At 34.8% G+C, this 27,902-nt stretch overlaps 4 protein-coding genes and 1 long non-coding RNA gene across 6 annotated transcripts; 1 reads left to right on the top strand and 4 right to left on the bottom strand.

Moving 5' to 3' along the window:
• Nucleotides 1–419: 419 nt before the first annotated feature.
• Nucleotides 420–6,412, bottom strand: LOC132055670 (uncharacterized). Its single transcript, XM_059447621.1, has 4 exons — nucleotides 6,202–6,412; nucleotides 4,960–5,275; nucleotides 1,658–1,817; nucleotides 420–1,030 (listed from the first exon to the last, which is right to left on the bottom strand). Exons 1-4 carry the CDS (start codon nucleotides 6,373–6,375, stop codon nucleotides 571–573), a joined length of 1,110 nt encoding a protein of 369 aa, XP_059303604.1. The 5' UTR covers nucleotides 6,376–6,412; the 3' UTR covers nucleotides 420–570.
• Nucleotides 2,106–2,602, bottom strand: LOC132055671 (uncharacterized). Its single transcript, XR_009414622.1, has 2 exons — nucleotides 2,206–2,602; nucleotides 2,106–2,161 (listed from the first exon to the last, which is right to left on the bottom strand). It is a non-coding gene; the product is annotated as an uncharacterized LOC132055671 (long non-coding RNA).
• A 1,519-nt stretch (nucleotides 6,413–7,931) lies between the features above and the next one.
• LOC132055667 (uncharacterized) lies at nucleotides 7,932–12,886 on the top strand. 2 transcript variants are annotated; one of them, XM_059447617.1, is made up of 5 exons: nucleotides 7,932–8,119; nucleotides 8,201–8,293; nucleotides 8,375–8,482; nucleotides 11,391–11,646; nucleotides 12,026–12,886. In XM_059447617.1, the coding sequence occupies exons 1-5, from the start codon at nucleotides 8,093–8,095 to the stop codon at nucleotides 12,643–12,645; spliced, it is 1,104 nt and encodes a 367-aa protein (XP_059303600.1). In that variant the 5' UTR covers nucleotides 7,932–8,092; the 3' UTR covers nucleotides 12,646–12,886. The 2 variants fall into 2 exon arrangements, with proteins under 2 accessions (XP_059303600.1, XP_059303601.1); XM_059447618.1 differs by having other exon boundaries at nucleotides 7,934–8,119; nucleotides 11,394–11,646.
• Nucleotides 12,887–13,599: 713 nt separating this feature from the next.
• LOC132055668 (glutathione S-transferase U9-like) lies at nucleotides 13,600–14,835 on the bottom strand. The gene is made up of 2 exons (XM_059447619.1): nucleotides 14,418–14,835; nucleotides 13,600–14,126 (listed from the first exon to the last, which is right to left on the bottom strand). The coding sequence occupies exons 1-2, from the start codon at nucleotides 14,733–14,735 to the stop codon at nucleotides 13,758–13,760; spliced, it is 687 nt and encodes a 228-aa protein (XP_059303602.1). The 5' UTR covers nucleotides 14,736–14,835; the 3' UTR covers nucleotides 13,600–13,757.
• A 6,955-nt stretch (nucleotides 14,836–21,790) lies between these two features.
• On the bottom strand, nucleotides 21,791–23,361 carry LOC132055669 (glutathione S-transferase U10-like). Its single transcript, XM_059447620.1, has 2 exons — nucleotides 22,955–23,361; nucleotides 21,791–22,272 (listed from the first exon to the last, which is right to left on the bottom strand). The coding sequence occupies exons 1-2, from the start codon at nucleotides 23,270–23,272 to the stop codon at nucleotides 21,907–21,909; spliced, it is 684 nt and encodes a 227-aa protein (XP_059303603.1). The 5' UTR covers nucleotides 23,273–23,361; the 3' UTR covers nucleotides 21,791–21,906.
• Nucleotides 23,362–27,902: the final 4,541 nt, after the last annotated feature.

Below are 27,902 nucleotides of genomic sequence, written 5' to 3'. Positions count from 1 at the left end.
AAAGGGTAACCAATAGACACGGGCAAAGTATGATAACCAGAACCCTTAAGACAAACACATTTTCTTCTATTGAATTATATAATTTCTCTTCAGAACGATACTTTAAAATAAATAAAGTAATCTGAAAACCTAAAAATAAAAGGAATAACATCCTGTTTTCTAACCCACCGAGCTTTCAACAAAGAAAGCTCCTCTGGAAAAGGTGTAGCAGCAAAGTTATACTTATGCAACCATCTATCTCACATTCATTCAATAAAAAATTGAGCTCAATCATATGATGAACCAAAAGATCAATATAACATTTATTTCCTCATAGACGGCCATGAAGAGTAGCTAAATAACCAATGTATCTGTTAAAAAAAAATATATAAAAAAAAAAAATGTTCTAGGTTTGGTTCAAGAGGTTGAAGACCTTAATATAGATACAAATTCATACATTAATCAAATCAGCATAATATCATGTATAAAGTCACTGGCATTGTCATCTCATATCTCAAACATAACCAATAAACCACACTGTTGTACAAGGGAAAACTTCTGTACCTTTGACTGCTTGAGCTGATAACCATTTTAAGCATATATCTCTTGCAGAAATCTGTAAAGCTGTTCTGCAACTATTTCAGGATACTCTTCCTGTGGAAGGAGAGCACCTGGGACTTCAACATACTTGCTCACCCCTTTGGCCTCCCTAAGTGCTTCCATCTCTGCTTTTGACCTCTTCGGAGAACCTGCTGTTCCCAGAACCAGACACGGTATCATACCCTCCAACTCTGCGAAGAGTTGGACAAATTCCTCCCTGGACTTTACCGGGTCAAGTAAACCAGTCAAGAAAGCAGCAGGCACATAGCGAGCCCCTTGCCGCTTTGTGAGTGCGTATCGGCTGTCAATGATATCTTGAGTTACCTTTTCAGGGTCTGCATAGACATGGGACTTATATTGTGATTGTATTGATTTCTCATTGCTGACAAGTACATTATACATCATCCAACCAACAGCAGGGGCCCTTAAGGTCCCTCTAAGGAAACCGTACCTGTACAATGAGAAGGAAATATCAATCAAGAAATAGCGTAGTATCATATTTTTGCAAATCTGGTGAGGATCTTCAGTACTGTGGTGAGGATCTTAAGTACTACTCCTATTATTATTTTTTCCAGATGAAAACTTCATATTTTGAAAGGTGGAGTGCTGGCAGTCAAAAGCAAGCGTGTTGTCCAATGGATTATCATGCAGGAAAATCTCATGTCATTTGCGTCTTTCGTACAAAAACTGAAATAATCCAACAGAGTCTGCTTAAAATTTCTGGATCTAGTAATCCTCTTTTCTTATGACCGAGAAATTCATTTTTGGGCCAACCGCAGCTTCTGGAACTCAAGGATAATGGGCCCGCCACTCTACCCTTCTCCACTTAAAACCAGACTTAGTTCGCATGATGCGAGGTTTGAACCTGTGACCTAAGTCACAAGTCCCTCAATCTTTGCCACTTGAACTAAACCCTATGCCCTGGGGCAAACATAACTATATGATATTCCGAACCCTGTAGTCCTTTCGTTCCCTATATAGGGCTTAGCTCTATAATGGGTATCATTTAGCAAGCTCTTGAGCTCAGTTAAATGAAAAAGTCATGAAAGATGCAAGGGAAGGAAAAATCTATGCATACCTTGTTTCCATGCTGGAATCTCTTCCAAAAACAATAGGAAGTGGACCAGCCCAGGTAGGAGCAACAGAAGCAATGGCTGTTGGCTTCACCAAGCCCTTCTTTGCAGCACGAACTGCTATTGTTGCAGCATGTCCTCCTCCAAACACTACCAAGTCCTTATCTGGTTTAATCATTAAAAGTAATTAACAAGAGAATTTCTAAGCAGATAAAAAATGAGATATCTTCTAAAATTTAAGGAATTTGGAAATCATTTCCTGATGCAGAGGGCAAACGATTAGAAACATCACACAAACACACACACAGAGTTAGCAGAAGAAAGAGGGGGAAAACAGTAGACATGGGATGGCCTCAATGCAATGGACAACCCCCTGGTACTGTTGCTCTGACTCTTCAAAAATGTCAACGGCTGCGTGTCGGATTCTCCAAAAGTAGTGTATTTTTGGAGAATCCGACACGGGTGCGGCATCGAAAGTAAAGAGTCCGCGCAACTTAGACTGACAGTACCTTTTTTTTAAAAAAAAAATTGGTAACTGTTAGACTGACAGTACCTTTTGCTCTTCGTAAAAGTTGTGGATTGTAAACTCCAAGCTCCACTTTCTTTGATAAACCATCTAATTTACGACCGAGAAGTTCGTCTGGAGCTGACCCTTTGGGCCAACTGCAACCTTCAAAACTCAGGGATGGTGGGCCCGTCCCTCTACCTTTCTCCACTTAAATACCAAAGTTAATCCGCCTGGCGCAGGGCTTGAACCTGTAACCTTATATACAGGTCCCTCAAGCTTTGTCAATTGAGTTAACCCCTGGGGCTTGATAAACTATCTACCTTATATGTCTCAAAAGGGAATAGACATCCTCTAAAAGGATCAGCTTAAGAGATTATCACAAGTAACATTTCTACTTATAACAAATTTGGAGATTTAGGATCAGGACACCACAGAATATACCTTCCACCCCACAGTACATAACCAAAGAAACTACAGTTGTTCGCTCTTGGTTCTAGTTTTCCTCCACTTACATGCATATAAGTAGGACAACCATAATTCTCAAACTTGGATAATCGCAGATTGGTCAAACAGTACCTCTTAACTTTCTCTCTCCTAAAAGGTTATATTAATATGTTCAGCAACGTCACTCTGCTACACCTTTTTCTAGCATATGGTGTCTGACAATTTCATGACCCTCACGGAATTTATTGATTTCCACAAAAAATTTAAATGACCAAGCCTGTTGATTGCTTACCGGACTTCTCAATCAAGGTCTTCCATCTCTTAAAAGTGTCTGGAGCTTCGCATTTGTGTTTCTAAAGATATACCTAAACTTCTTTTATTTGGCAAATCATTACAAAGGTTAATAAATAATACTTTTTCTTCTAACGGTAAGCCACACTCAAGGTGTAACACCAGAAAGAGATGATGTGCGTTGAAATTTAGGAATACTAGGACATATTCCCAAATAACTGCGAGAAATTGGTAAAGAGCTAACTGGAGAAGAAACCACAACAAAATGATCAAGATGTTACTTGAGACTAGTGTTACTAAGGAGGATAATAACGCTGATGTTCTTTTTGTGATGGCTGATTGTACAAGATCAAATGATGAATGAAACATAGATATAGGTTGCTCTTAACTATGTGTCTCCTAATCGATACTGGTTTACCCACTATGAATCTGCTAGTAGTGGAAAAGTTTTGCTGGAAAACAACGTTTCAACCAAAACTATTACGAATTAATTTGGTGAGAACACTGACGAGAGTTTGACATATTTTCGGACCTAAGAAAGATTCATCTCAAAGGATACCCTCGATTTCTAACAGGTGCAAGTTTTCGGCCAAAGGTGATGTGAAGATCATGAAGGAGGACGTCTTCATAATGAGGGCCGGAAAAGTCGAAACTCTGTGTATTATAATGTATATGAATGCTTGAAGCCTTCTCTTCTATGTCCGATTATGAAATTATAGGGCCAATAGACGTTCGGATATATGAGCAAGAAGGGTGTAATTGTGTTGAACAAATGTGAACTTCATTGCGAGCAAGTTACAAGAAAGATAGATTTTGTGAGCTGTGTATTCGAAAATCAGAGATGCTTAATTTTGGTATCCATATAACAAAGGGTACTCTAGACTACATCGGAGACCTTCATGTGTTTCATCAAAAGGTAGAAAACAATATGTATTAACCCTTCAAGGGAGTACCTCACATCCTTACAGATTAACTCGATAGAAATTTCTGTACTACTCTTGATTTATGTAGGACAACATATGATATCAACAACAAAAGAAAACGGTGACACAGTAATATATATGGGTTGGCAAATTAACCTTACGTCCACAAGGAAAAAGGAGCAATTCCGCTATATCAATAGTGTATACAAAGAGTACACAATTTGAAATGGTACTCTACTTTATCCAGAAAATATCTCAAGAGAGTACTTCATCATTTAGGTTGAAACCACAATAGAAACAAAACACACTAGGTGATTTCTTCTCATCTGCCTAAGCCTTGGTGCGCAGAGTTACCCAGTACGTGTGCTAGTGTGAGATAGCAGGTACCTGATCGAATTAGCCGAGGTGCGCTAAGCTGGCCCGGACAGCAACGTCACCAAAAAAAAAAAAAAAAAGAGTACCTCATAATTTAACTCAAGAAATTTCTGCAACTATTTCGCAACACTTATATTCTCTACTATTTTCTAGAACTATCTAGAAAAAAAACTTGATACAAGACTTCTTGTCTAACTTGATCAGAATATGGGAAAATGCGACCTCCCACTGCATCGTTACATGTGTCAGCATTACCCGGAGAGACTGCATCTGTTTCCCAATACTTTTATTCTCTAACACTTTTAGAAGAAAACTTAGATACAAGCCTTAGTGTCTAACTTGACCAGTATGAGGGCAAATGAGATCTTTATTTACGGGGAAAATGAGCTTCAATTACAGCCTCCCATAGTTTCCCACCTCTCTGTCTGTGCTTTCTCTCTTAGTCTTTTTTAATGTACTTCAACCCCTTCTTTTTGTCTGAAAGAGAGGTTGGTCTGATCTTGACACAGTAATACGTTATTTTTCTTTTCAGTGTAAGATAACAGAATAACAATTCCGATGGTCCAAAGAGGATCGAAAGAATATAAGACACCAAAAACAATATCCCAAAAATCAAATGCCTGCTCATGGTTTGTCAGTTCAAATATCACTGAAATTTCCTAGACAACGAACAAAAATAAAGACATATGCAATTTGTAGTTAAAGAAACATGCAAGTAAAAATCAAATAAGTAAATCACATAAGCCAAAAGACTCTTTCACCTTACCCGAATTGTTCACCGGACCATCAGGAGCATTAATGAAGTCAACCAAGAACTTTTCCATGACATCAGCATTATAATCAAGCTTGGGTCTATCAGAGTACCCTAAACCAGGCCAATCCACAATGGTAGTTCTGTAATTAACTTTGCCACTTCGTCCAGCAATGTCTTTAGCTACTGATCTCCATTCCTCAACAGTACTAACATCTGAAATAGTGGGAATCATCAAAATGTTCTTACAAGACTCATCACTTCCCTTGTCGTGTTCCTCGTAATAAATATTCACAGAATTGTCCTTGTATTTCCATAACCAGTTATTATTCTAAAAAAACAAACAACAACCAAAAAAATAAAAAAAAGGAAACTCAATAAATGATTATCAGATAAACAGTTATCCCAATGTTAGAAGAAGCTAAGTAGAAATGGATAATTATGTAAAAACCTACTTTAACTATAAACTGGAAAACCTATCCTATATAATTCTGACTACAAATTCTATTTAAAAATGAATAAATACTCCGTCCGTCCATTTTCACTTGCCCAGTATACTATAAATAAATGCCCGCTTTAACTTGTCTAGTTTGGAAAACCAAGAGATAATTTACCATTTCATATCTATTTTACCCATAGTACTCCCTCCGTCTCAAAATATTTATTGCATTTTTCATTTACAAGCCCATTAAGAAAGCATTTATAAGGGCAGCGTTTTGACTATTTTACCCTCCAAACATATTTCATCATGTGCTCTCTCCTCAATAAATATTTACTCCATTAATGATGATGAAACCTCTTAAATATTGGTATGTGAACTCACAAAATCAGCCCATTGATGTAATTACTACAAGGGTAAAATGGGAAAAAGCTACTTAATTTTATCTTAGGTAAATAAAACAACAAGTATATTTAGTCAGGACGACAAATATTTTGAGACGCAGGGAGTATTAATTAATGAGTTGAAACTTCAAAGGAATTTTTTGTGACCGCACAACTTTTAAAGTATGTTCGACTGATTTCAATTATTTAGATGATCTATAATAAATAGGGTTGATATAGTAAAATTGTCATTTAATTTATTGCTCCTTAAGGGTGTGCCAAGTTAAACATAGACAAGTAAAAATGGATAGAGGGAATTTTGACTACAAATTAAATTTAGACATGAATAAATAAATACCAAATCTTAAACCAACAACTACAATATTGAATTATCCTTCAAGATTATGAAAAGGAGGGGGGGATTTTAAGTATTACCTTTGTAGATGTAGGTGATTTAGAGGAGGAAGAATAATCGACGGAAATAGAAGCTTTGACTAAAAGGGGTTTGTAAAAATTTGGGGTTCGAGTAAGATGTGTTGTGCTGTTTCGGAAGGAAAGAGCATTCAAGGAAGATGATGGTATAATGTTGGTAATAGCAGAGGAAGCCATGAATGAACGGTTAATTGGAGAATCTACGGGTGTGTGAAAATGGTAATTGTTTTCCCTAAATGTGTGCAACAGAATAATGAATAATTGTCTCTCTTTTTCTTGGGTTTTGCGACTCTCTGTATTGTGTGTGAGACAGAGGCTGCCGGTGTTGATTTTTTCTTTTTCTTTTTCCTGCTCAAACTATGAAAATATGAAAATGAAAGGTGGAATCAAGTATTTTTCGCTTTATTTGACATTTTTGAAGTTGGGAGTTGGATTAAGCTGTTTTTTTAAAAATGAAAAACTTGAAGATGAGTTTTTTTTTTTTTTCATTTTTTAAAAATAGAGTTTTAAGTTTGAAAAAGTGATTTTTATCAGTTTATAAGTGATTTTTTTCTCACTTACAAAATTTCAACTTTTTTCAAATTAAATACTTGTTAAAACGTAACAAGATGTTCAAATATTCTTTTTCAAACAAAAAAAAAATTGAATACTACTTTTTTTTAAATATTAATTTATTTGAACATTACAATTACTTAAAATATATTTTAATCTCAATTTTCTAACGTTAATTATAAAAATAAAGAATTGGTTATACTTTGTACCAAATTCACTTCAAGTAGGTCCGGTGCACAAAGAAAGGTTATGTTTAGTATTGCTTCTCGTTTGGTATTGGTACAAGGGATAAAGATAAATAATGCGGAATTATAGTGTTATTTTATCTCTCCGAGATAATGGATGTAATCTCGAGAATAAGATAACTTGTTCCAACCAAACGACCCCTAAGTGTCTTATTTTACTTGGTCTCTGTTTCAAAAAAGTGTTCCTTTCTATATTAATAAGTACAATTCAAACTCATACATGGAAAGTTTAAAATCACAAAATTTAAACAACATTTTACTACATCTCCCTCCGGTAAAAAATAATTAAAGTTTTAGACTTCGGCACATGGATTAAGAATTTCACTTACTCCTAAAAATTAAGAGGTGTATTGATTAAAATAACCTTAATTAAGAGGGGCTTTGAAATTATAACAAGCATTAAATTTATTTATTGAATTAAGAATATGTCAAGGATAAAAATGAAAAAGGAATAAAATATCTTTTTGATAGACTAAATTCTAAATTATTTTGGATTAACTTTTAGAGTCTAAATCCTTAATTATTTTAGATCGGAGGGAGTAACATACATCTTTAATTTAGGAAATCTTATTATCTATTGATTAACTACCTGAACTTACCTTGTTAGAGAGGGTCCTTTCTCCATTTCCCTTTTTTCGACCCCCAATCTTTTTTTTAAAAATGCATCTTTAATTTAGAGTCACTAGATTGAAAAATCTTTTCCTCTTATTTACACTTTCAAACAAGGATAAATTGGGACAGGGGAGTAGTACTAGTATCAGTCAAATGACTCGAATATAACCAATAAGAGTATGTCACGTGGAGTTATAATAAGAAGGAAAGAAAAAAGAGAAAACAAGGGATGACACATGCATACTACTCATATTTGTTGCCATCTTTGGGTTTACCATTTCCCGCTCTGTATGTATATATGCTCTCTTGCGTCCATCCAAAAGACTCACTCTCTTTTTGCCATTTTCAGTTACTCCCATTCAGACAAAGAAAGACACAAGGCTTATCTGCTACTACACCTAATAAAACCCTACTTTATTGCCATTTTCCCCTTTATTTCACTTCTTCTTGATCGTCTGTACTGTACTAGTCTCTAGCTCACAACAATGGCTCCTAGAGGAAGATCGAAAAAGGTTTCATTTTTACACCCCACCCCTTATTCTTCTTCTTTCTATATTACAGTGTCTAATGGGGGTTTCCTTTTTTGTTGACAGAGATTAAGTAGAATGGATGCAGCAGTTGATGCCATGGCACCTCTCGGCTTTGATGAACGCCTCGTTAAGAAAACTGTCAATAAACTTCTCAAGGTTAACAACCCTACCTACTTACCTATTTTTACCCTCTTTCATGTTCTCTTCATTTGATCCTCGTTTCTTGGATTTTTTTAGTTATATGGAGGAGATGAATCGTGGAAGTTTATAGCGGAATACGGTTACAATGTGCTCCTTGAAGCTCTTCTTTCCGATCAAGACGAACAGCAACCCCAAACACATATGGTACTACTTTCTATTTGTTTTTTACTTAGACACGGCGTTTAAGAAAATAATGAATTCTTTTGAGTTAACTAAGGACCCCTTTGGCCATAAGAATTGTTCAACTTTTCCTAATATTTGTATGAAAAAATCTAAATACATTTGGAAAACACCTAAACATATTCAAACAACCAAATATTCTTTGCAAAAACTATAACTAAACACAACTCCATCTTCAACTCCAACTACGAAATTCCAAATAAAGTGAAAAATATTTTATTTTCATGGCCAAACGCCTACTAAAGATGTGTAGAAGACACCAAAATGTCATTTAATCTTGTGGTCTTAAACAGGTCATGTGTAAAGTTGAAATCAAAAAGTAGTCCAAAAAGGAAAAAGACATTTTTTTTCGAGATGGATTAAAAAGGAAAGTAAGACAAGCAAATTGAAATGGAGAGATTACAAGTTATGGAGGAAAATGATTTTAATGAAGAATATTTTTAATTTCTTGGGAAATGCTTATTGTTGGGAATCATTTGTTGGGTATTGTGTTTGATTGAATAGAAAAAAAAAAAAAAAAAAACAGAAAGTGAAATATGATAATTGTACAAAGAGTACAAGTAGCATAGAGCCTGTGACATAGTGTTTTGGGCAGATTTTAAAATGTTAAAAGTTGACAGAAATATAATGTCTTAGATTGAAACAAGCGAAATGAAACAACAATACATTGAGGCAAGTGATATAAAAGTAAGAGTTGGAATATCATTTTCTTATTCTACTGGAAATACTATCTTTCTTGGAGAAAACTGTTTTTCCTGTTCAGTGTAAACAAATGCTTTAAAAAATGATTTCCTTCAGATCGAGTCAGCCATACTGAACACACTTTCAGTTTCTATCCTTTCTTTTTTGGTTGGTGTCCGAGTGTGTTTTTTGTATCTTTGATTTCTACTCCACTTCTTTTGTGGTTGGCTTAGATAAGGGAAGGGGCTCGAGTTCGCCGTTGATCCTCTTTTATCTTTAATCATGAGCCTGATATTAGGATTACAGTGGAATATTAGGCTTCAAGTTGTTTTACTACCCGAAAAGATTTGAATTTTGGGGAAATAAAAAGATAGAAAGTGAAGAGAGTTTTCAGTGGATATGCACAAAATTATTGGATGTTGAAAACTTAATCAATAGAGAACCTGAATGTTTAAGGTGAATCATTAAGGATCACTAGCATATGCTTGTGAATGCAGGACCAGTGGTGAATTATATAACTCAAGCTCTATTTTATATCTGCCCATTGCTTATTTAAAAATTGCACTAACCAACATCCCTAATGTCACAGAAAAGGTGGCCTACGATTTTGAGTTTGCTATAACCTTTGTAATGGAAGCCATATTTTGAGTATGACTTGGAAGTTCCCTTCCCCCTATATCAACTGATACATTCTTTTTGTTTGATCATGAATGGGAAAAATCTGTCTATTCAGTTTTACCTGGATCCGTACATCCAAATTACATTGCAATATTTCTTATACAAAGTGGAAAAGAAAACCTTGTGTCATGTTAGTTTGCTGATGAATAATTGTCTTTATGTCATGCAGAATCCGCTACCCATTTTTTCCCCTCATTTCTGGTGTTTGGTTGCTTCCTTTCATGTATTATCCCCTGTGCCTTTGCTGTTAGAGAAAATGTTCCCTAGATCTGTTAAAAGCATCTCCTTGAAGTCAATATCAGTGGATCTTAATGCCTACTTAAGCTGTCCTAATCTTCCTAATCTGTGGATGATCGGCACATCCAAAAGGCAAGAAAATGTACACCATGCAGGCCAAAATCCACATGAGGTGCAAATCTGGCACTTCGTTGTTGAGGAAGTGGCATTAGTCACCTCATACAGCTACTTCAGGGCATGCCTTGTGCTTGGTAGACTTGAAACAGCTGTTATTTTTTAATCCTGGGTGGTGCAGAAAGAATTTATCATGCTTTCTATCGTGATTTACTCCCGTATGAATGCGATGATAGGCTAGCTTCATAGAACTGGCTAGGATAAAAGTTCATGTCCTTTATTCTGTTCACCAACTTGCTATTTATTCACGTCTGGCTGTTTTTCTTAATTGGTTAGAGCATTCTAGATCAATAGTAGACTGAGACGGACTTAAATGGAGTGACAAGACCGTGAGGATTCATAGAGGCTACCCAAGTCGCCTGAAATTGAGTGTTTGTTGTTGTTGTTGATTAGGGCAAGCTAGATGATGCAGTCACCTCTTTCTTGCTTTACTCCCAGTGCTCTCCCTCAGTGGGAATTTATCAGCTCTCAGACTTACCGTCCTTGGTCTCTCACAACAAATGGAAGCATCTTCGAGACTGTCAGTGGTTAACAATAAGACCTGCTTCTTTATCAAGCCCAATAAGTAATTAACTTTTCATTTTGCTGTAAATGCCATCCTAAAAGGGCTTCTAATCCGCCCTTGTCCTTTGTATCAATCTTATGATCCATAATCAAGTCACAGATTATCTTCTGCATTTCATTATTTGTTAGATCTACAAAATAAAGAAGAAACAAGATGCATGTTCTTCTTTCTGTTTTTCACTTCGGGATGAAACTCCAGGACCTGTATTTTACTTTTAAACATATCTATAGTTCTAAATCTACTCGCCTGAATTGTATGGTATCTTTGACTGCTCAGGGCCGAGTCACATTTGCTCATCTTCCTTGGATCATAGTTTCGAGGAATCTCTGTTCTGGTTACACTTTTAGTTGTTATTTCTGGTTGAGCTTTGTATAACTAGAAAATCCCCTTCATGGCTCATTTCTGTGCTGCATTGAGTGCCAATTATATGAAACGCAATGCTGCTGTTGAAAATTTTCCATCTCTTCTTCCATATTAATATAATTGTTAGTGATATCACTTGCATCTAGAGTAATGTATATGCATACGCTGGAAAAGCAGGGCATCTCCTCACTAGATGAAGGACCAGAAGACCCTGCTCTAGATAGCACCATTGGTCCTTCAGGCACTATTGTTGATTCCACATGCAATGAACAAAGCGCCATTGGTCCTCCCTCAGGTGCTCTTGTTATTTCTACATGCAATGAAGCTGGCAATACTGTAGGAGAAACAGCATGCTCTGAGCCTGTGAATGCAGTAGGAGAGCCAACACATGAAGAGCTTTGCAGCAACAAACAAGACATTGGCAGTAGCGGTGAGGATCTAATCTGATCGTCTTTTCTAACTCTGCTTCTTTATCTGTGTAAATTTCTCTGTCTATGGACTATGGAGTAGCCATTTTGTTGTCAAACTATGGGAATCAGTTTAAGAAAGTAGAAAAAGCTAATGCGTGAGTAGCATGCATCTAAATAGATAAACTAATTTAATATACCAACCCATTAGGGAAGATACAACATTACATTCTTTTCTAGTGTAATTGCAGCATTTTCATTCTCTGCTATAGTTTACCCTACTGGGAACTTGGAACGTAAAGGTACTGTTTTTTTTTTTTTTTAATTATTTATGAACAGTAAAGTGGTGGCTATATGAGAGGTCCATGTTACTAAAATTTCCCTAACAACTGCATTTTGCAGAAGTATTTTGTCCCCCGCCAGCTGAAGGAGGTAGAAATAGGTGGAAAGACATAGGGGAGGACCGACCATCTATCGAGAAGGGGGTGGCTAAGGCTGCTTGTAGTGATGGAGGAAATTCTGTGAATCCCGGGAGTAAGTCTCATGTTTTTGCTACACCTCCGACTTCTTCCCCATGCCCAGTTAGTCATCTCAAAATGTGTTCTGGGAGTCGAGTGCTGCAAGTGGGAAGCAACTCTCATGTTTTAGCTCCACCTCCAACTTCTTCCTCATGCCCAGCTAGTAATCTCAAAATGTCTTCTGGGAGCCAAGTGCAATCACGGAGAAACTCTCATGTTTCAACTCTACCCGCAACTTCCTCATGCACAGTTAAGAATCTCCCTCCCCCTGCTGATGATTGCCCAACAACTCTTCCTTCCTCAAAGCCAGTTAGCATTCAACCGCCAAGAAGGCGCTTTCCTTGTTATGGCTGGATTGAAGATGATGAAGAGGATGCTGAAGACTTCATACAACTGCAACCAATGAAACCAACTACACCACTGCAGTCACAAAATTCAAGTGGGGGGACCAGAAAGCACATGAAACGCAAATCAAGGTGGGATATTACACCCTATGATCTCTAGTATATCCTCTCTTGCTCTCTTGTCTCAGTATGTAGACATGCTGTATTGGCATAGAAGACATTGTTGTTTGCTGGACTTTTGTTTTGAAATTTAGTTTTCAAGTCAAGAAACATGGATGATTGTGGAAGAAGTATTAAGACAGGTTGTTAGTCTAAGAAGGTTATGCTTTTCTTGCTCTCAAACCTGATTTAGGACTCCCAACTTCTATTTTGAATGCAAATCTATAAATCAAGGAGAGCTACATTTGTTTCCTATTACAAGCACAAGACATGTAGATCTCATAAGTGGCTTTGGTAAGCTATTTCTATGAGGTATAATCAAAGGCTTTATGGGGACTCGACGGGAAGAGTAGCGTTTCATGAAAGAAAAAATATGAAACTGAGTGTTTCATGAAAGAATGATGAACATCCAGATCATGGCCTACTTGGATTTGTATAAAAACAAACTAGCTGCAGGGACACCTTGATGTAGTTTCTTTGTGTTACAACTGATAAATACAGATTATTGAGTTATAATATGCTAAAGGATGGAAAAGGAACTACAGATCTTCCTCTACATACTCAAAAGTTATGGCTTTGACTTTGAGAGCCAGTTCTACTCTCTTCACATAAGGGCTAAGCCACATCCCATGTAGGGTTACCTTGTTTTCTTCTCCCATTTTTCCACTCTGATATCCTTTCTGAGTTGGCATGGTTTTGCTTATCAACTACATTTTGCTCAACATCTTAAGGAAATTAACCAGCTTATCATGAGGAGAAATTTCTTTTACAACTGGCAAGTGGCAACTCAGTTAAAGTTGTCACCCATGAATGAAGCAGTGGATTATTTTTTCAGTGCTGTCCAACTTGTGTTATCACTGTTCAATTATTCTGTCACTTTGTGTTCTACTCATGAGGTAGACAATCTTGAGCAAGCATCACTTAGTTTTACCTAAAAATGGTAGAGAATATCAGATAGCAGATGTGCTTATCAGCAATGTACTTCAAATTTCAACCAGATGAAAGCAGCCTACAGAAATCGGATGGCCATAAGCCTTATTACACAGCAGAATTACATGAAACCATGAGAAACTTTTGGCACTAGTACAAACACAGTAGGAAGAAAACAGAAGCTCACTGAGCCTGAGCACTAGCGCTTCTTTCTTTGAAAGCTCGAAGAAACGATACCACCTTGTCACGAGGGGGAACAGTTTCTTTAAGGACAGCCAGTTCAAGTAGAGTGTTAACCCATGAGTGTATCAGGGGAGCCTTCTGTGGATCCAAAAATTTCACTCCAAACACTTCCTCTTGTGCTTTACATGCGCCAAATGCTACGAGGATTAAGATGTCTAGGAGCCCTATGTTCCCCACTTCAATCTTAGGACTGCCCCATGGAAACATTTTCTTCATTCCATCCTCAAGCACGTCTAGTTTCTCATAAAATTCCTCACAGGCTTTTTCTTGGTCTTCCGCTGTGAATATCTTGAGCATGCACTCCATCACCTGAAAACATGCGGATTCTTTAAGACTCTGAATTATTGTTATACATGAAAAAGGTCGATGCATAAACTTATAATGGATTTTGTGCACCCAAGGGTGTGGCCTAGTGGTCAATGAAATGGGTTGAGAATCATGAGGTCTCAGGTTCAAATTTCAGCAGAGACAAAAACACTAGGTGATTTCTTCCATCTGTCCTAGCCTTAGTGGACGGAGTTACTTGGTATCTGTTATTGGTGGGAGGTAAGAGGTATCCCGGACACCACGGTTATATAAAAAATGGATTTGTGATCTTACCTGTTGAATATAAGCAGCCCAGAATCGGACTTTGGATCTTTCATAAGGATCTTCTGGCAAGAGTCGAGGTCCATTCTTCCATGTTTCGTCGATGTATTCAAGAATGACAAGGGACTCGTTTACTGGTTCCTCATTGTGAACAAGAACGGGGACTTTCTTGTGAATAGGGTTGTATTTGAGTAGCAATGGACTTTTGTTGCTCAGATCTTCTTCTATATACTCAAAAGGTATACCTTTGACTTTGAGAGCCAGTTCTACTCTCTTCACATAAGGGCTAAGCCACATTCCATGTAGAGTTACTTTGTTTTCTTCTCCCATTTTTCCACTCTTGATATTCTTTCTGAGTTGACTTGGTGTTGCTTATATATATACAAATATTTTCTGAAACTTCCACAAAACTTCCATTTGTTCAAAGTTGAAAATGGCTAGTAACATTTTTTTAAGAGTTTTGGTTTCCGGCAAAGCCGGTCGCGATATGATTATAAAATTGTCGGTTGTTTGACTTGTTAGCCGATTCAAATTCAATGGTCCTTATGACAAGAGCAATGACGGCAGCTGCCCATTTCTTTGTGTCCAAGTTAGCTAAGTGCAGTTGTGTGGGATTAATCTTAATGTTACAGAAATTTCAATGACAGATTTAAAGAGCACGGTTTACACTTCTTATACAAAATGTTTCTTGGATAATAAGAGACTCCCTGAATCAATGTCGCCTTGGTTAATCATATTTGGTTTTACCTAATTTTTAGGCATTGACAACTTATATACATTACTAATGGAAGACTTCAAGACTAATAACTGGATCTCAGTGAAACTAGTGGTTGACTTGATCTTAGAGAGCTATTATGATTGAAGAATAGTTAATCAATCAATTTCCAGGACGGAAGTGATAATCACAATCCAAACTTTCCGTATTTATCTTATTTTTTTCTTTAGTTTTTCGTCCTTTGAAACCTATCAATATAGTTCCAAGCAAGCTTCTTAGACTTTTGTTACTGTAGCATAAATTCTCTAAATTTAGGTTTCAGAAATCTCTACTTCCGCTTATGACTAGTTCATTTGATAATTTAATAAGACTACGACATACTAATATACGTATAAGATAAAGTATTAGATCAGAATGGTTGACCACACTGTGATAACCATTTAGTTGTTGCTCAAGATAAGTTATTTTAGTTCCTCTGGGGCTACCAAGCCATTATAGTCAAGATACTACGAATTTTGAAACGAATTCGTTTCTGTAAAGAAGTTCACATGAACCCGTAGACTACATCTGCCCCTGCCTGTTCATCCCTAGTTAGGTAGTGCTAATATTTTGTTTCGGCTATCATTATACTATTGGATTGAGTATTTTATTTTGTTAGCTAATAAAAGCCTATCAAATATCAATATGGCAGTATTCTAGTTACCACCCTGGATAGACCATGACTTCCCTGCACATTGCTGATATCATTTGCTTGGAACGACAAGTGACATAGTATAAAATATTTTCTCGATCTAAACTTGCGAATATACAAGATAATACAAGTTTAAACTGTATTAGATGACTATGGCCTTGTGCATTCCACTTCTTGATACTTATACTAGTGCTACTTGTCCTTTACCAACAGGTCCAACACAAAATTGTAGGGGCAGAATTTCAAGAGTATATTATCTTCTTGATATGACTTTCTTCAACTATTTGTCAACATCAGGGCATACATATCCTAGTCTCTTTTTTCTTTCTGTAAGATTTCCAGAGGAATAAGGTTTTTAGAGCCATGGAGATTTACCTAAGATAGCAAAACTATGAAGTTAGGATATCAATAAGCGAATTACAACATTTATACTTGCTAATGCTAATGTGTCTTTTATTCATTTAGTTTAGGCCTAGGCCTATCACATAGTGGAACTAGTCTACAAACCCAACGTAGAAGGGAAAATAACAAACAACAGGAGCTAGGAAATCAATTGAAGAGCCTTCTGACGGGCGTACGTAGTGGAAAAGTTCCACCATCTTGGAATGAGATTGGATGGTCTTCTTCACTATAGGATAATATGTATGGTGTTTCTTGTGGATCTATGAGCTTCACATTTGCTGCTTCAGCTGCCTTATAGCAGCCTAGAATTGAAAATACTACAATGTCTAGTAATCCAAGGTTGTAATTCCCATCAACAAATGACTTCATACTTGGGAAAAGATCTTGCATATGCTCTTCCACCAACTTCATTTTGTCCGTAACATTTCTGATTACTTTCTCTTGTGCCTCTCCATGACTAGTGATGACAGGCCGCATGCTCTCAAATAGCTGCAAAATGTTTAAGCACTTTTCACATTAGGCTTTCAGTAAAGAATTTAACTTATATGGAGAAAATGACAAAAATGGCCCCTTATGTTTGAGGTTAAGTTCAAAAAAGTCCCTTATGTATGCATTGAACAGTTTTGACCCTTTAAGTTTGCCCAAAACTTTACACTTTTAGTCTCTATCAAGTATTAATGTCCGGTAGGTTTGACAGATACAGTGGAAAAAAAGTTTTAACAATTAAAAACCAACGAAGTCTCACCAAATCCTAAAATATGCAACAACAAAACATTGCAACAAACACTAAAAAAAAAATAGTAAAAAAAAGCAAAAATTACACCTCAAAAGCTGCACCAAACTCTAGAAATAAAAATAAAAAATACAAAAACAGAAACTACAAAAATTGTGTCTCTAAATGTGAGTTCCCGCTAATTTTCCTCCATTTTCATAGTTTCCATCAAATCTAATAGCCAGGTAAATATTTGACTGGAGACTACTAATGTTAACTTTTGGTAAATTTAAGGGATTAAAACTGTTATGTGCATACTTTTGGTAAACTAAAGGACTATTTTGAACCTACCTTCAAATATAAGAGACAATTTTTGTCACTTTTTCAACTTGTGTCCTGACGGAGAAAGTTTGCCCAGAATCGAACATTGGCTCGTAGGTAAGGATCTTCAGGGAGTAGTTTCCCAAGTTTCGTCGATATATTCAAGAATGAGAAGGGACTCAGAAATGGGCTTGTTATTGTGGATGATTAGTGGTATCTTCTTTGTGAACAGGATTGTATTGGAGGAGTAAGGTGCTCTTGTTGAATAGAGTTTCTTCTACATATTCATAAGGTATGCCTTTGGCTTTGAGGGCAAGTTCCACCCTCTTTGAATAAGGGCTAGCCCAGAAGCCATGTAATTTCACCTCTTTGTGCAGTTATATTATCGTGGACATTAATTAACATCCTTTTAACTTGGCTTGACTAAATAAATTACTAATTGTTGCATACTTTAATGTAAAATTGGGTGAACATAACCAAGTGCTTCTCAGAATAAAATTAATGTTACTGGGGAAGTGTTGGCCTCGTAAATTACATCGTTCAACATACTTACATATATATACCATTAAAGTCCGTTTTAAAATTACTAATAACCTATTCCAGACTCTGTCATACATTTTGTAGGACAATTATCTCGTAAACCAAATACTTTTGATGCAAAATTTGGATTATTTACCGAGTAATCGGAGTCCATCGAGATTCGAATCTTATAGCCTGTTTGGCCAAGCTTATTTTTCCCCCAAAAGTACTTATTTTTTCAATAAGTGCTTATTTTAAAAAAAGTGAGGTGTTTGGCCAAGCTTTTGGGAGAAAATAAGTGCTTTTGGGAGTAGCAGAAACAATTTTTCAGAAGCTAAAAAAAATAGTTTTTGCCCAAAAGCACTTTTTTGAAAAGTACTTTTGAGAAAAATACACATAGAAACACTTTATAAAAGCTTAGCCAAACACTAATTACTGCTCAAAAGTACTTTTTAAATTAATTGGCCAAACACAAACTGCTTTTAGCTAAAAGTGTTTTTTTGAAAAAATCTTTTGAAAAAAGTCTTTTTAAAAATAAAATTTGTTTTTAAAAGTTTTGGCAAACAGTTATTAGCCTTCCTTCCATTATTGTCATTTGTCAGCAGAGTCGAAGCTGTCATTTGTCAGCAAAGTCAAAGCCAGAATTTGAAGGTTATGAGTTCGAAATTTTATTAACTTTAAGTTATTGTCTAAATAAATTATTTGTACATATTAAATAAATTTCTCGAGACAAATACACGATTTAAACTAAAACTATTAGATTCTGCCCAACCCGCTTCCTACATTTTAGCTCCGTCCAGTTTATCAGTTGTCACTCAGCACACCATGCAATGATTTTATGTACTTGGTCAACTTGCTTTGTAATACTAACTGACATGTCACACTGCTGAGGAAAAAGGCCTATCAGATTTCTGCGAGGGGAGGTGGTGAGGTTCAAAGTGGGCGCACTAAGTCATACTTCATATTGAACGGTCGTTACAATGGCATTAGTCAATTTTTTAATCTTTTATAATGTGAGTTGGTGACTTTAATCAAGCACTTAATCCACTTGTTATGAGAAGTATAAATATGTTGCATGGTAGACATGACAATGTGGGACTACATGGAAGTTGATTACGATCAAAAAAATCAAATTGCAAGTGATTCAGATAAGAGCTTCAAAAATGGAAGAGAGAGCAAAATGAATTTACGTGTGAAAACAAAGGAGAAAAATTCAAAGAAGGGAAAAGGGTCAAATACACCCCTCTACTTTGTTTTATTAGTTAAATATACTCTTCATTAGTGAAAGTTAACAAAAATACTCCTGCCGTCTTCAAACTTAACACTTACGCCCCTATTTGGATGGAAATTCCCAAATCCTCTCAAATTACGCAATTTCAAAAAAATTACCCACTTTTTTTGTTGACTCGCCCCGCCCGACCGCCTATCATCATTATCAAGCTCTAGCTTCATCTTCTTATATGGAGAAAAAAAGAAAAAAATAAGAACACATCCAAATGATAAAATCCCAAAACTCACCTCAAATTTCATCTTTAAATCCAACTTCAAATCCTGGTGCAGCCAGTACTTGTACCCTAATGCATGGAACAGGCTCGTCGCTAAATTTCACTAGTACTTTGTGGAAATCTTATCAACACAAGTTACCTTTCCAGGAATCTACCTAAGAGTTATCACAAAGTTAACGTTACAGGCATTTTATAGTCAATAAGACAAGGATTAATAGAAAATTAGTGAGCATATGAATCCAAAACCCCTCGTGTGTTGGAATATCTAAATAATTAAAATACTAATATTCCTAATTGTAGAATGAAGACAAAATTGTGTGGAATCACTAAAGATAGCAGATGGCTGCATGGTATTGGCAAGACAAGTTGGTGCATTTTGTGCAAAACCTAACTGTCGGTTTAGCTCGTGTGCAAACTGGCAATTTGTCGTAATGAAGTTGCTTAATAGGACATCAATAACTTTTTTTTTAAAGATTAAGATTCATAATTTTAAGATTAAGATTCATAATTTTAAGATGAAGATTCATAATCTATCTGGGTTTCGGTAAATGAAGACAAGGAGGACCAGCTTAATCTGATTACTAATCACAACTTAGTGAACAAACACGACACAAATGAAACTTCCTAGCTAATTATATCTTCCTAGCTTTTTTTTTTTTTTTTTTTTTTTTTAATTGTTGATGTAATTTGGTATTCAATGTCTGTGTTAATTTTCAAGAACAGGTTGTTTCTATGGTTCAAAGATTTATACTTTGTTAATTATTCTGACTCCAAGTATTGGCTGCATCAAGATTTGGAGTTGGATTTAAAGATGAAATTTGAGGTGAGTTTTGGGATTTTATCATTTGGGTGTGTTCTTGCTTTTTTCTTTTTTTCTCCATGGAAGAAGATGAAGCTAGAGCTTGATGATGATGATAGGCGGGTCGGGTCAACAAAAAAAATGGGTAATTTTTTTGAAATTGGGTAATTTGATAGGATTTGGGGATTTCCATCCAAATAGGGGCATAAGTGTGAAGTTTGAAGACGTCAGGGATATCTTTATTAACTTTCACTAACGGAGGGTATATTTAACGAATAAAATAAAGTAGAGGGGTATATTTGACCCTTTTCCCTTCAAAGAATCACTTCTTTGGGACATTCTAATCTCAAACAACAGTTTCACGGATTAACTTTTGGATAAATATGGGATTCAACACCCCCACACCCCACACCCCACGCCGTCCCGGGTGTATTCATGACTAGACATCGTGGAGGACATAAAATGGGAATGCACTCCGATACCATGTGAAAAAAAATAAGATCTTGAGCTAACTCGGTTTTAAACAGTAGCTATGGATTAAAGATTGTATAAGATCATATAAGGAGATAAATTATTCAAGTCCCAAACAGTGTGGAACTCAACACTCAAAGAGGCCAAAAAAAGAAAAGAAAAAAGAAAAAAGGTGAACACGAAAGTGTTGAGCAGGGGTTCGTGGAGTTAGAAGCTCATATGATAACTTAACTTTGGGTAATTGGCCGTCAGAGTCACTCAACTTTGTTTTGTCTTTCAAAAGTCACTCAACTTTATTTTGTCTTTCAAAAGTCACTCAACTGTGAGTGAGTGGCCTCTATAGTCACTCAACTTTAGGTAATTAGCCACCATAGTCATTTTAGTCGAAAATATAATTTCGGTACATATTTAATGACATGACAGTTATAATTTATTTTAAAAAATATCTAAATAATTAAAATCAATAATTAAATTTATTTATTTAGGATTCAATTCATCATAATTAGTGCATATAATACTAAAGTTAGGATATTATTCATCATTAATACATAAATTTAATGAACTTAGACAATATATCTCAAGTAACATTGCAAGGCATAAATACTATAAAAAATTGTTCTAAGAATATAAAATTCTATCAAATTAAACAAGTGAGCCAATAAATAAAAGAAAAGGCTCTTACCAAATTTTTTTTTTCAATTTCTTTTCTTTGAACATTTTAGAGGTTATGATTTATTTTGTGTTTACTGGCTCACTCGTTTAATTTGATTGAATTTTAATTTCTTAGAATATTTTTTTATTATTATTATTATTATTATTATTATTATTTATGTCTTGCAATATTAATTGAGATATATTGTCTAAGCTCATGATTTTTATGTATTAATGATGAATAATATCCTAAACGAATCCTAAATAAATTTAATTATTGATTTTAATTTTTTAAGATATTTTTTTAAAAATAAATTATAACTGGCACGTCATTAAATATGTACATGAAATTATATTTTCGGCTAAAATGACTATGAAGGTCAATTACCCAAAATTGAATGACTTTTGGAAGACAAAACAAAGTTGAGTGACTATATAAGCCACTTGCCAAAAGTTGAGTAACTTTTAAAATTCAAAACAAAGTTGAGTGACTATAAATGCCACTTACCCAAAGTTAAGTGATCATATGAGCTTCTAACTTGGGGTTCGTGTGTTTGGACTTCAGAGGTATTGTATCAAGCTTCAATTCATCATACAGAACATTTAGGTATTCAAGTTCACTAAGAAGTTGAAGTTTGAGTTACAATTATCAATAAAAGCAAACTTATTCATCGTACACACAGTAAGTACTGCCATTACCATTTTAAATATTGGATTAAAACGTAAAGCCATTTTGCTTAATGAACTCAAGTCTTGAAACAACCTTGTCATGTGGAGGCATAGTCTCTTTCACCAGAGGCAGCTCAAGCAAAGTGGTCAGCCATGAACATACAAATGGATTCCTTTGAGGATCCACAATCTTCATCCCAAGTACTTCTTCTAATGCCTTATATGTACCAAGTGAACACACAATTATTATATCTAAAAGCCCCAAATTGTCAGCACAGATAATAGACCTTCCCCCTGGGAAGAAATCTTTCATTCCTTCTTCCATCACTTTTAGTTTCTCAAAGAAGGGATCAAATGCTCCTTCCTCCATCTCTTTGGCTGAAATAAATGCTTTCTTCATGGTGTCTGATATCTGCAAATCATTTAATCTTAAAACCAACCAAATTGAAGTCGGCTAATTTTTACAATATAACTGACTGTGTTTGCTACGATGAAAGTCATTTTTTCATGGAAAAATATTTTTCATTGACATATGTATTTGGTACGACTGAAGTCATTTTCCATGAAAAATATTCTTCATATGTTTTCTATTGTTTTGGTTGGTGAGACGTGAAAAATATTTCCCCGGCCGGAAGAAATAGATATTAAAGATTAATATTAATATTAGTAAATCAGAGTCTTTGATCTGATGAAACTTTTGAGTACTAGAGGTTAATAACAACATCTACTAAGTGTTGGTTGAAGAAAGTAATACTATAAGGTTACTTAAAAGTCAGGATGTAAGAAAAATGACTTCTACCCATAAATAAGGGAAATCATTTTCCAAAAAATGTGTTTCATGGAGGACTACCGTCATACCAAGCATTAAAAAAGTGTCTTTCATGTGAGAAATGAATTCCATTGGATCAAACAGTACTGGAAACTGACTTTCTTGTGAGCAATGAAAAATTATATCGGATCAAACACTAAAACATGTTTTTCATGTGAAAAATGAATTCTATCATACTAAAAACTAGAAAGTGACTTCCCTATGAAAAATTACTTCTGTCGTACCATATACATAACACAAATGAAAAGAAGCATAAAAACATAACCTGAAGGCAGTAAGTAGCCCAGAAACGAACTGTGGCTCTTTCATATGGATCATCTGGTAAGAATCGAGGTTCGTTCTTCCAGGTTTCATCGATGTATTCAAGAATAACAAGGGACTCAGAAACAGGTCTTCCATGGTGAAGCAATACTGGAACCTTCTTATAGACGGGATTATATTTGAGAAGCAAAGAACTTTTGTTGCTTAAGTCTTCTTCCACATACTCAAATGCTAGGCCTTTGATTTTTAGAGCCAACTCCACTTTCTTTGCGTAAGTGCTAATCCACATTCCATGTAGTGTAACTTTGCTTTCCTCTTCCATTTCTTTTTTCTTCTTCTTGTTTTTTTAAGGTTAATTAATATCAAGGATGTCGTACTTTAGTGGAACTAGATGTCTAAATAGAAATTTCCACTAACTACAAGCTGCGTAATCTTTCGGTTTGATTTGATTAGAAGAAACGAGAGGTTGGTTTTGTGCTACACTTAGTAGAATCACTTCGTTGTGCTTTCTTTTACTAAATAAGTTATAGTGAATCAAATAAGACTACACTTACTAGAATTACTTGGTTGTGCTTTTACATAAAGTTGGTGAGTAACACTTACCTTTTTCTCTTGACGGTATAAATTGAGCAGTAATCAATTAAGTAGTCTAACCGAGGAAAATAATAATTTATAAACTCATGATCTCGAAATAGCACATACAACAAAAATTGGTAACAATGAATATATATGAATTCAAAATCCATGTGTCATCTAATGTACTTGATAATGGCTATGTGACAATTTCTCAAGTGTATCTCAAAGATTCATTGCAAAAATACAATATCCTAACGATTGAAAAATAAAAATAGTAAAGTTAATTCTTAAAGAAATTGGAAGTTATAGCTAACCTTACAACTCTCTCATTTACATAGACAAACAAAATGACAAAACATATTGAGAAATTATAAAATATAATTTGAGTAATTAAAAGTGAAACCGCTTTAGGGCATAACGGACTTTAACTTGCATCTTTTTTTGTCACCTTATCTTTTCCTTTTCTTTTTTTCCTGAACTCAAAAGATAATTATCACAATAACTAAAAGTGAATTCATGAAATTGATCTACATGATTTTTTAGATAATATAGGATGAAATAATACAACAATATAATAGGTTAGAACACTTGTAGAAGGTGAAATTGAGTCGACCATTATTTTTCTCTTTTACTGGATAATCTTTTGAATTTTAGAGGTTACAGTAGTCTTTATAGGAACTCCATAATTTTAGTGCCAAAAAAAATATTTGCTGCCATAAAAATCCACTCAATTTATGCGGAGAATTTTCATTATTTTAGTTCATATGAAATTTTTTCATTGTTTTAATTGTATCAAGAAAGGAAAAAGAAAGATGTAATATAAAAATAAAAAGCACCTCAACCCGTCAAGCTTTTTGTTTTCCAACTCAAAAATAGAAATCAAACCCGATTTCATTTCTCCTCTCCCACTGAAAAATATTTCGCGGTAGAATTCCTTACCCATCTATTCCCTCTCTTTCTTTGTCATATATTGAAAGATTGAGCACAACCGTTAGAATAAAAAATACAATTGATTAGTATTGTATTTCATCAAGTTTTACATACATTTTGCGAGCTTGTAAGAAGGTCATATTGTGACCTTTACAATGTCTAGAAATGAAGCTCCACCTTCATAGCATTGGGCAGTCAAAATTTGAAGAGCGACTCCATCTTCTTTGCAAATAGTCTTCCACATAAACGATTGGCTCATTGTTGTTATAGAATTTTGGTATAATATTCTAATTTTAAAGCATTTCTTGTTGGATTAGGTCTCAAATACATATAAAAAACACGTTGGAAAAGATCTCGGATACATACCGCAAAAGACTAAATCTAGCTAAAATAAAGAAAGTAACAAAAGAAGAAAATAAACAACCTATAATATTGAATAACAATAATATTGAATAACAATGTACAAAAGAACATATGTTTTAAGAGAACGGAGGAGAAGGAATCTGTAATGTTACACGAGGAGGAGATGTTATAACTCATAATATATAAGAGTTAATAGAGGATGTATTTAAAGAGGATTAGTAATGTGTCAGTTACAAAATGAGGTGTAATTATCTATGAGTTAATAAGGTACTAATTGTTAAAAGAATAGGAACGGCTGATTTTTTTAATTTTATTTTTGTGCACGACTACACCCACGGAGAAGGACTGAAGAAAGCTTAAATTGCTTTTAATGCAAACCAAGTTAATTAGCAATAAGATCATGTACTACGTGGGCTGATATGAACATTTATTTTGTGAGGCTTTTTAAGCCATTTAGTTAGTGGATTATTCATAAAAAATGCAACAAAAAAAAAAGGAGAAAAAAGATAAATAGGAATGGTGGCCATATAGAGGTGTCACATCACCTTGTTTATGCCTAATTTTATATTATATATAGATAAGTTATAGTAAATCAAATATGACTACTGCTTCACACTTGATGTCGCTGAACTAAAGATAGGATTATTGATCCACACAAAGATTGTCACGCCCCAAAATAAAAGAATTTATATTTATAGAGATGACGACAAGTGACAATAAATGAGTAAAACCACATCACATTGGCACAACAACAACAACAATAACATGTTGGGTTTTTTGGAGTGTGAATGGGAAATGAGAAAAGGTACCTTTTGGAGTGTACTCAAAAGGCACCTTTTGGATTGCACCTCTCCATCTCACCTTTTCATTGCCTATAAATTTAGAGGACTAGCCTCAGATTTTATACACAAAAATCTGAATATTTTTCTCCCTCTAAACTGTTCTCTGCATCTTTTTTCAAAATAAAATTTTAGTAGAGTCGTGTGATTTGTTGCCGAATTTGCGTTCGATGAAGTTGGTGGGGTTTGAGGTACTGCTACGCCATCAACAGGTATTTCCGTTTTATCCTGGGAGGTAGTAATCCATAACCTCGGGTACAGTGAGGGGATTAAATTTTTAAGGACACATAGTGAATTCTGTGGACTCAAATATTTTCAGTTTTATGGATTTTATGTTTTTTAAGATTAACTCATGTTTCTGGTTTACTGATTTTGAGCATAGATTTACTAACAATCTTAAGGAATTTAATGAATATTTTGAATCCCCAGTAGAGAAAAAATCGGAGTGATCAATTTGTGGACTGTGTTCATTCTTGGATGGTCCTACGGGAAATCTACTCACTGTATTCGCTGGTTTTGAACTGTCTGATGGATGACTGATATAGAGGAAAATAAAGGAGAAGTTCCGAATGTTGTTTAAACAGACACGTCTTTTCTTTTCATACTCCATTATGTCCAAATGAGCAGGCCAATGATGGCACTAAACAAAATTGTTATGGGATGGAACAATCAATGTGAAGTCACAATTACCAGTGTGGTTAAAACATGCCAACAGTTGGTGGTGGCCAATACTTGGCAAATACATGAAAATCCACCATAATGATGAAGGATAATTTTATGGTCAATGGGAAAGATGGCATGGTGACTTGATTTATAACAACACTGGAATTTATCCACACAAACATATTTGCATTACAGTGATTATGAAGAATTGTATTCAAACGACACGGCTTTTCGGACTCAGTTAATTTATGTTGGCCACTGTTTGAAGATATTAGAACCGCATAAATTCAGGTTTTACTTTCTCAAATTCTTAAGGTTTTCTGTCCAATGTGATTTTTAAAATTTCAATTTTTATAAATATTAGGGTAGATGTTTATTATGTGATGATCTCAGATATGTTTTTGTGCATAACATAAGATTAATTAGTTAATGTACTATTTGATAGCATGCATAAAATATGTGGAAGAGTATTTTCAAGATAGTAAGACATGAATTAGACTTTACAATACTTGAAAATTATACTTGAGATCATGGAAATAATATACATATATTATTATGGTTCAGTAAGAATATGCACATTTTTTTTCCATCAGCATAAGCATGCATATGCTAGTGTATTTGTATTTATAAGAACCGAAATCTCGAAAGATGCCTTTGATGTTGGATAAAGATTACTGAAGTAATCCCAACTATTATAGTAAGGAATGAAATCCTATGAGCATTGATATGCATATGAGTTGTATAAATTATTTTAGTGAATAGTTTTTTTTTCCTCTTCTGTAATATATGGCGTCACTTTGGCAAGACCAAAGTGGTCGGGTCCCAGAAGGGTTAGTGGCGTTTGTGATGAAGATTGCACTAGGGTAATTTTTATTCCTTTTCCCTTATGGCGAGAATTATTTATAAAGGGAAAAGAATCTTTTGTATTTTGATTTGTAAAGGAGATTAAAAAAAAAAAACTCTTTTCAGAAATAGTAATCTTTTTGGAGACTAAAGCCATTGTGGTTTTCTACTCCGCTGGTTGGAGATTAAGATCTGCATGATTTTCTACTCCAAGTTACTTCTCGGTTTAAAGAATATAAAAACTTTACCGATTTAGTAACATTCGTTGGTTTGAAGATATAAAATCTTCCCTGGTTGTTTATTCGGTTTGAAGAGATAAAAACTTCACTGATTTATTAAATCTGTTTGTGTCAGAGTTATTCGGTTTGAAAATATAAAAACTTCACCGTTTTATTCTCTAGTAAAAAGAAGAGAGAGAGTATGACCGTAAGGATGTTCGTTGCATTCTGTGGTATGAATTGCTGATAGAGATGAAAATTAAAGAAAAATTCTAATTTGAGTTTTTAAAGCGTGAACGGAAATAACTTTCTATAACTCCCGGTGATTCTCCTTCGGATTATAAAATTCAGTGGCTAAGAATTTATATGAAAAGGATCATATTAATTGCTTGACATTAAATTTGTATGTGACATCTATGTTCATGGCAAAGCCATCTTCATTAGTTTCGTTCCCTATTTTTTCTAATAGTCTTTAAGAGATTCAGGCCACCAATCTTTGTTGATAAATTAAGTGTTGATA

This window comes from Lycium ferocissimum, chromosome 5 (assembly GCF_029784015.1).
Source record: "Lycium ferocissimum isolate CSIRO_LF1 chromosome 5, AGI_CSIRO_Lferr_CH_V1, whole genome shotgun sequence".
Classification (NCBI taxonomy): domain Eukaryota; kingdom Viridiplantae; phylum Streptophyta; class Magnoliopsida; order Solanales; family Solanaceae; genus Lycium; species Lycium ferocissimum.
The sequence above is the reverse complement of the archived record's forward strand: the minus strand, read 5'-3'. Positions and strand labels throughout refer to the sequence as shown.